The sequence below is a fragment of the Lynx rufus genome, unplaced genomic scaffold, assembly GCF_022079265.1.
Source record: "Lynx rufus isolate CCGP_SWC_20201006 ecotype Redwood Valley unplaced genomic scaffold, mLynRuf1.p SCAF_9, whole genome shotgun sequence".
NCBI lineage: Eukaryota > Metazoa > Chordata > Mammalia > Carnivora > Felidae > Lynx > Lynx rufus.
The window spans coordinates 64,827,075-64,836,236 of record NW_025814897.1 but is presented as its reverse complement, the minus strand read 5'-3'; the positions used below and the strand labels follow the sequence as shown (position 1 = coordinate 64,836,236).

Sequence of the window (9,162 nt, the reverse complement as noted above, 5' to 3'; positions counted from 1 at the left end):
AAGATCATGACCTGGGCTGAAGTTGGATGCTTAACTGACTGAGCCACTCAGGTGTCCCACCACAGAGATATCCTCGATCCTTATTTTTTGATGTGCTGTTTGGGGAAAATGCTTTTGACCATTCCTAATATTCTGTCCCCCTTTGGAAGAGATATCTACTAGCATAACACACTTAAAAAAAATTTTTTTAATGTTTATTTATTTTTGAGAGAGAGAAAGAGAGACAGACAGAGAGCACAAGTGGAGGAGGGGCAGAGAGAGAGAAGGAGACACAGAATCCAAAGCAGGCTTCAGGCTCTGAGCTGTTAGCACAGAGCCTGATGTGGGGCTCAAACTCACATACCGTGAGATTATAGCCTGAGCTGAAGTCAGACGCTTAACCAACTGAGCCACCCAGGTACCCCCATAACACACCTTTCTTAGCCTTCACTCCTTCCTTCCCTAGAAGTAATAAATTAGCTGATGGTAAGTTTGGAGGGGAAAACTAGATATATAGTAATATTAGCTCGGTACCTTAACAAAGTACCATAAACTGAGTGGCTTAAACAACAAAAATTGTTTCTTTCACAGTTCAGGAGTCCAAGATCAAGGTGTCAGCAGGGTTGCTTCTTTTTGAGGACTGTGGGATTCCTTCCATCTCTCTCACTTAGCTTCTGATGGTTTGTGGGCAATCTTTGGTGATCCTTGGCTTGTAGAAGCATAACCCACTTCTCTGTTTTTATTTTCATATGAGGTTCCCCCTGTGTGCTGTCTGTATCCAAATTCTTCTTTTTAAAAAAAAAAATAAGGATACCAGTAATATTGGATTAGAAGCCCAGCCTCCTTCAATATGACTTCATCTTAACTAATTACACCTGTAACAACCATATTCCCAGGTAAGATCACATTCTGAGATACTGGTGGTTAGGATGAATTTTTGAGGGACACACTTCAACCCATAACAGAAATCCCAGCCTTTTGCCTTCCCCTTTCTCTTGGGAGTGAGTCTGCCCTCACTGCTCTGGGCTGCTCTTGGCCATGCTATAAATGGATGGAGACAGGCCTACTCTCACTGCAGAGACCAGGGACAGGGAAGGAGAGTGTCAGATTCTGGGATTCAGAACATGAAAGCACGTGTCCACAAATATGTGTCACATACTCTAATATCAGCTCCTTCATTGATATAGGTTAATATTTTTGCTCTCCCATATGCCTTCTCTTTTTGTCATCTCCTCAGTTGATTGAGAACTTGGGAGGGAAAAGATAAGTGTCGACACCTATCCTCTCCACTAAAAGTTGTAACAGTGCCACACACCCTACATCTGGGTGATTGGATTATTGAATCCCTTCAAGTGGAAATATGAAGGAAAAAATCTCAGTATGGACTTACCACAATCAACTGGGGAGTCTTTATGTGCCTAGACAGAAGAGACTTAGATATGGGAGACGCCAGTATGCAACATGTCTTCCATCTGACAGAAGGAATGGGGTGGAGGGAGGCAGGCTATTTTGATGGGTGTGCGGTGAGAGTTGCCCCAAATCTCTTGCAGTACTAGGCCTTACAAAGAGTTGCCACTAATTGGGAAAGAACCAGAGGAAAAGGAATAATTTTGTGAGAAATACGATAAATACAGTCAGGGCACACTGAGTTTGAGAGTCTTGGGGGGAAAGGCCAGTGAAGAAGTTCATCTGTCCTTCAAGGAAGGTGTGTAGGGACTCTCACCACACCAGTGGCAGCTGAGCTCATGGGAGAAGATTACCTATGGGGATCATGGGGAGGAGGAGAGGGAAGAGGGCTGAAAATGAATCCTGGTGAAAAGCAAAGTATAGGAGGAAAGAAGAAGACAAAGACTTCCAGAAACACTCAGCGAAAAACTTCAACCACCAGCGTGCAGATCTCCCACCGTGACTCGAACATGCCCTTTTCCAAGACTGAAGTCATACCTTTGGGAGCCCTCTCTTTGCAAAGGGCTGTGTCCGTGCTGACTTTGGCGCTTTACCAGCTCAGCTCGCAAAGTGGTCCCTCCAAAGTGTCTCAGAATTTGTCTGACATCATTCATATGCTAACAAAATATATTAGCTAAAATATTAATCATAAATCATTGTGAAAGGCATACAGGAGGCAGGGAATCAATTTAGAGGCAACTGCCATAACCAGACGGGATCATAAGCGCCAAAAGGTCAGTGGAAGAAGCAGGGACAGTGGACGCCTCCTTGAGAGACATTACAAGATGTGTGGCAAACGTATTATTTGCCTGACCCATAATTTCGTGCCTCCTACCTATAAATTATTGCTGAAACAAAGTCCCAATGTCCCAGTCTCCCCCTCCAAAGAAACCTCAGCTTCTGAAATCTTACCCTAGACTCATCTGGTAAGACTTACATTGTAAAAAGAGTCAGCACAGGTGTATACAAGGTCTCTTCTGTGTTATCTGGGTTGGATCTCTTAATGGCCAAGCAGAGGAATCATGATCTTTGCTCTCGCTTCAATAAAGTGGACATAGAGGCTTTCTGGAGACATGAACATCAATGTTCCCAAATGTTTAAATATACATTGACAAAGGCAGGGCAGTACCTTTAAAGGAAGTGGCCTGAACGTCCTGACTTGTCAATATTATCTTTTACTACAGATCTGTTGGGGACAAATTTTTTTCCCAAATGTTATTTAACTAGATGGAATTCAATTAAATTTGATCTTTGGTGGAAATAGCTCTCTGTATTTAATATAGGACTCACAACTGATTAATGAAACTATTTTGCCAGCAGGTATTCTTACCTTGAAAAGTTCATATTTAATTTGAATGAAACAGATTTCCACATTAAATGATACATTTAACTTTCTATATGGAAGTAAACATTGGCTTTTTACATTTATAGGAGTTCTTCACTATCAAAGTGATGAAGTTAATGATAAATATCATTAAAGTATCCAGCACAAATGTTTCCCCAAATCATTGATTTGTTATTTATGGATTTATATCTGATCTGATTCAGGAAAACCAGTGTGTTCTGGCCATTAGTTTTCTCATGGCCCCTTTCACCTCCTTGTTCCTCAGACTGTAGATGAGGGGATTCAACATGGGGACCACCACTGTATAGATGACAGAGGCCACTTTGACCTGATCAGCTGAATAACTGGACTTGGGCATCACATAAACGAACAAAACTGTCCCATAAAACAAAGTGACGGCAGTGAGGTGGGAAGTGCAGGTTGAGAAGGCCTTCTTCCTCCCCTCAGTAGAGCGCATATTCAGAATTGAGTGGAGGATGTAGCTGTAGGACACAATTATGGTAAACAGTGTGCTTATGAGGACGGATGCAGAAGAGATGGCGGGAGATATTTCAGCAATAAAAACATGGCCACAAGAAAGCTTCAAGAGTGGAAAGAGGTCACAGAAAAAATGGTTGATTTTATTTGGTCCACAGAAAGATAGATTCATCAGACAGCCTGTAAATGATGAAGCGTTCATGCATCCACCCAGGTAGGAAGCCCCCAGTAGGAGGAAGCAGACCACTGAGGACATCTGGGTGGAGTAGAGTAAGGGAGAGCAGATGGCCACATAGCGATCATAGGCCATGGTAGCCAGCAGGAAGCATTCTGTAGTCCCAAAAGTGACATCAGAGCCAAGCTGGGCTATACAACCAGTGATAGGGATAGTTGTTTTCTCTCTTAAAAAACTCATTAGCATGATTGGCGTGACTGACGTGGAATACCCAATGTCCACAAAGGCCAAATGGCTGAGAAAAAGGTACATTGGGGTGTGCAGCTGTGGGCTGCTTCGGATTAAGATGATTATACTGATATTTCCCACTATGGTAACTACATAAACTCCCAGAAAAATCACAAAGAAGATGGCACATAGTGTGGGATTATCTGTTAATCCCAGAATAATGAACTCTGTCACTGCTGTGTGGTTTTCCATCTATTCATTTAATGGTGGCTATTGAAATCAGAACCAGAGATTAAAATGGTTGAAATTACCCCACATTAATGGGGTATGTTAATTTAATGAAGATACCTGTAGAGAACCCTACAATTAAAAATTTTAAATGGTAACTTTGTTTCACTTCTAGAATACTTTGTGCACACAAATTTTCTTTTCAAATTCCATGAATATATTAAAATTGGAGACTCGATTACCTTAGAATTCAGCTATTTTACTCCTATACTGTATAAAATACTGTAGAGTAAGTCTTCCCCATGTGTACAAGAATATGTAAAATGATGTTACAGCAATACTGATTGTAATAACATAAACTGTAAATAACCTAAGTGATTATAGATTTTGATTTTCTACCCTCATCCCAAATGTGCCTCTGCACCAGTATTCTCTTTTCAGTAAATACTATCACCATTTATCCAATTACTGGACCAAAAAGTATCGAGTTGATTTTGACATGTTTTTCTGACTTGATCCTTTTCCTGGAATGAAAAAAAAATCACATCCTTAGTTATCATTGATACCAAGGGCTGGAAAGTGTCTATGTTCAAGCTGAATGGGCCAAACACAATTTTTCTTATTGTTATGAGCTAAATCCAGTATATTTTGCAAAATCTTCCAAGATTTATCTCTCACATCATACTTTTTCATGCTTCTTGGATTACATGAAGCAGAGAAGAGTCCAGGTATTTTTATGGACTGGGATTAATTGGAAAGTGAACTGAAGCATTTGGAGACCTACATTGGTAAGTGATGGTTTCATCGGTTGTAGTATGAAACTATAGGGAAATAAGAAGTGGGGGCATATGATGGTGATGGGGGGAGAGAGTAGTTAGAGAGGTATGGATGGAAGTAGCCAGCTAGGGAGGCTAGGAAATTGGATTGGAAGAAAAACGATCATTTCAGAATAATATTCCCTTGGTTCAAATTAGAGCACATAATCAAGGACAGGGGAGAGTATGTTAGTTACATTCGGCCATTTCCATGGCTTTTCTAGATTAAAGAGCAACATATTCTTCTGAATAATTTGATTTTTCTTGAAGAACTTCAATCTGAAGAATTAAGGAAACATACATACATAACTATCAGCAAGCATGGACATTTCCCCAAAAGTTGTGTGTGAATCATGACCATGATATCCTACAATATGAGCAGTACTAGGGTTATGTGTCTGAATTCTCACATTCTGGCTTTTTTTTTTTAATAAGACAAAGCCTCAGCCTGAAAAGAATTACTTTAGAAAAAATAAATGTATGAAAGGAAAAAAAGCTTTCAAAGTTGGATATGAGTGCCAGGAGGGAAGGCAAAGTGATGTGCACAAAGACCATGGACTTTGCAGCCACACAAAATTGATATTGGTTTCTAGCTCTGCCTCTCACTATATTATGGAATCATAGGCACATTGAAAGACATTGTTGACCTTCTGTTTCCTCTCCTATAAAAAGGAAATAATGATACATACCTTATGTGATTCTTGTGTTAAATGATATGATGTGGATGAAAATACCAAGCACTGTGCACACAACAAATAGATGCTCAATTACTAGTGATGAACTTGAAATAATCAACTTGTAACTTCTGGTACATATAAGAGAATCAAATATTTCAGTATCCCTTAACAAAAAACAGTATAAATTAGGGACACATCCACTACAACACTAGGGATAGGCTCCGAGGAGTTGTCACTGTAAAGCAGTGCCATATTTAAGTGAGGCTTATGTCATTTGAGATAAAGCCCAAATCACTTACGTCACTTGTAATTACAAGTTAATTTCTTTATTTGTCCTGGAAAACTACACTGAGAATCCACTGGGATAGAGAAATTACATGCACATATCTACTGGGACAGAGAAATAGCATGTAAACCTGATTATGTAAAAGTGTGTGAATGAAATACTTTCTCAATACTCTGTCGTTCCTTTTATTTTTTAAATTAAATATAATAATTAAACATTTCAATTTAAATAAACTGAAAAATATTACAATATTTTACTACCATTGAAGTTGATTATTAGATCAACATGACTAATATGGCTGTGACAATTTATGACATTTCTGAAGTGTGGCTATATTCAGTGGCCCAGGTTTTCATGTCACCTATGTTTAGAGATGATATGGGTTTACTAGTACAGTTTAACTTATAAACATGAGTCCATTGGAATTGCAATATTATTTCCAACATAAGTGATGTAACTTTTAAAAAATCATATGTATTTTTTACATGTAATGTGGATCTAGGACACTTCACATACATCCCATGCTTATTGGTGGCAGAGATTCTCATGCACATGCTATTCCCTCTCTCCTTTGCCAACCTTAATCCATAAACTCTTAATAAAACAATGAATCTCACACTAACATTTTTCTTAGAACCCTGCCTACCACAACTTCCACATTGACTGGCAGATTGTCAAAGATACATGGCCACAATCAACTCTGGTTGTATTCTTGAACCATGGCCACATAGCAGAACATTCTCTAAAGTTGAAGGTCAGGTACCTTTGATTCTGGGCTTGAAGAGCCCATTAGTCAATAACCTTCAGAACAAAGCTAAATGTGATAATTCATATTAGGAGGTTCTAACAGCTCAAACACCTCAAAGCCACCAAATTAGGAAATGGGCATACTATGAGACTCCCTCTGTCCTAGAAAGATACTATTCCTTTAGGTTTTTTTTTTAATATGAAATTTATTGTCAAATTGGTTTCCATACAACACCCAGGGCTCATCCCAAAAGGTGCCCTCCTCAATACCCATCACTCACCCTCCCCTCCCTCCCACCCCCCATCAACCCTCAGTTTGTTCTCAGTTTTTAAGAGTCTCTTACGGTTTGTCTCCCTCCCTCCCTAACTTTTTTTCTCCTTCCTCTCCCCCATGGTCTGTTAAGTTTCTCAGGATCCACATAAGAGTGAAAACATATGGTATCTGTCTTTCTCTGTATGACTTATTTCACTTAGCATAACACTCTCCAGTTCCACCCACGTTGCTACCAAAGGCTATATTTCATTCTTTCTCATTGCCAAGTAGTATTCCATTGTGTATATAAACCACAATTTCTTTGTCCATTCATCAGTTGATGGACATTTAGGCTCTTTCCATAATTTGGCTATTGTTGAAAGTGCTGCTATAAACATTGGGGTACAAGTGCCCCTATGCATCAGTACTCCTGGATCCCTTGGGTAAATTCCTAGCAGTGCTATTGCTGGGTCATAGGGTAGGTCTATTTTTAATTTTTTGAGGAACCTCCACACTGTTTTCCAGAGTGGCTGCACCAGTTTGCATTCCCACTAACAGTGCAAGAGGGTTCCCGTTTCTCCACATCCACTCCAGCATCTATAGTCTTCTGATTTGTTCATTTTAGCCACTCTGACTGGCGTGAGGTGATATCTGAGTGTGGTTTTGATTTGTATTTCCCTGATGAGGAGTGACGTTGAGCATCTTTTCATGTGCCTGTTGGCCATCTGGATGTCTTCTTTAGAGAAGTGTCTATTCGTGTTTTCTGCCCATTTCTTCACTGGGTTATTTGTTTTTTGGGTGTGGAGTTTGGTGGGTTCTTTATAGATTTTGGATACTAGCCCTTTGTCCGATATGCCATTTGCAAATATCTTTTCCCATTCCATCAGTTGCCTTTTAGTTTTGTTGGTTGTTTCCTTTGCTGTGCAGAAGTTTTTATCTTCATGAGGTCCCAATAGTTCATTTTTGCTTTTAATTCCCTTGCCCTTGGGGATGTGTCAAGTAAGAAATTGCTGGGGCTGAGGTCAGAGAGGTTTTTTTCCTGCTTTCTCCTCTAGGGTTTTGATGGTTTCCTGTCTCACATTCAGTCCTTTATCCATTTTGAATTTATTTTTGAATGGTGTAAGAAAGTGGTCTAGTTTCAATTTTCTGCATGTTGCTGTCCAGTTCTCCCAGCACCATTTGTTAAAGAGACTGTCTTTTTTCCATTGGATATTCTTTCCTGCTTTGTCAAAGATTAGTTGGCCATACTTTTGTGGGTCCAGTTCTGGAGTCTCTATTCTATTCCATTGGTCTATGTGTCTGTTTTTGTGCCAATACCATGCTGTCTTGATGATGACAGCTTTGTAGTAGAGGCTGAAGTCTGGGATTGTGATGCCTCCTGCTTTGGTCTTCTTCTTCAAAATTACTTTGGCAATTCAGGGTCTTTTGTGGTTCCATACAAATTTTAGGATTGCTCATTCTAGCTTTGAGAAGAATGCTGGTGCAATTTTAATTGGGATTGCATTGAATGTGTAGATTGCTTTGGGTAGTATTGACATTTTAACAATATTTATTCTTCCAATCCATGAGCATGGAATGTTTTTCCATCTCTTTATATCTTCTTCAATTTCCTTCATAAGCTTTCTATAGTTTTCAGCATACACATCTTTTACATCTTTGGTTAGGTTTATTCCTAGGTATTTTGTGATTCTTGGTGCAATTGTGAATGGGATCAGTTTCTTTATTTGTCTTTCTGTTGCTTCATTATTAATGTATAAGAATGCAACTGATTTCTGTACATTAATTTTGTATCCTGCAACTTTGCTGAATTCATTTATCAGTTCTAGCAGACTTTTGGTGGAGTCTATCGGGTTTTCCATGTATAATATCATGTCATCTGCAAAAAGTGAAAGCTTGACTTCATCTTTACCAATTTTGATGCCTTCGATTTCCTTTTATTGTCTGATTGCTGATGCTAGAACTTCCAACACTATGTTAAACAACAGCGGTGAGAGTGGACATCCCTGGGGTATTCCTGACCTCAGGGGGGAAGCTCTCAGTTTTTCCCCATTGAGGATGATATTAGCTGTGGGCTTTTCATAAATGGTTTTTATGATGTTTAAGTATGTTCCTTCTATCCCGACTTTCTTGAGGGTTTTTATTAAGAAAGGATGCTGAATTTTGTCAAATGCTTTTTCTGCATCGATTGACAGGATCATATGGTTCTTATCTTTTATTAATGTGATGTATCACATTGATTGATTTGCGAATGTTGAACCAGCCCTGCAGCCCAGGGATGAATCCCACTTGATCTCCTTTAGGTTTTAAGGAAGCCCAACTGTGGCTGATAAATGACACAAATAGGTGGCCATCAATTCCACAAAAATAGCTCAGATCATATCTGCGAGAATTAAATTCCCTTCATTCCTGTCCTCCTCTCAACATTTTGTTCACACCATTTGATTAGTATCCATTATAGTTGGAACATCTTGCTCTTTCCTTGGTTGAAAGTGCAGTGTCTATGACT

The 9,162-nt window shown here is 39.3% G+C and overlaps 1 protein-coding gene across 1 annotated transcript; it reads right to left on the bottom strand.

Moving 5' to 3' along the window:
* Nucleotides 1–2,969: 2,969 nt before the first annotated feature.
* On the bottom strand, nucleotides 2,970–3,902 carry LOC124504652 (olfactory receptor 481). The gene has a single exon (XM_047070118.1). The coding sequence runs from the start codon at nucleotides 3,900–3,902 to the stop codon at nucleotides 2,970–2,972; it is 933 nt and encodes a 310-aa protein (XP_046926074.1).
* Nucleotides 3,903–9,162: the final 5,260 nt, after the last annotated feature.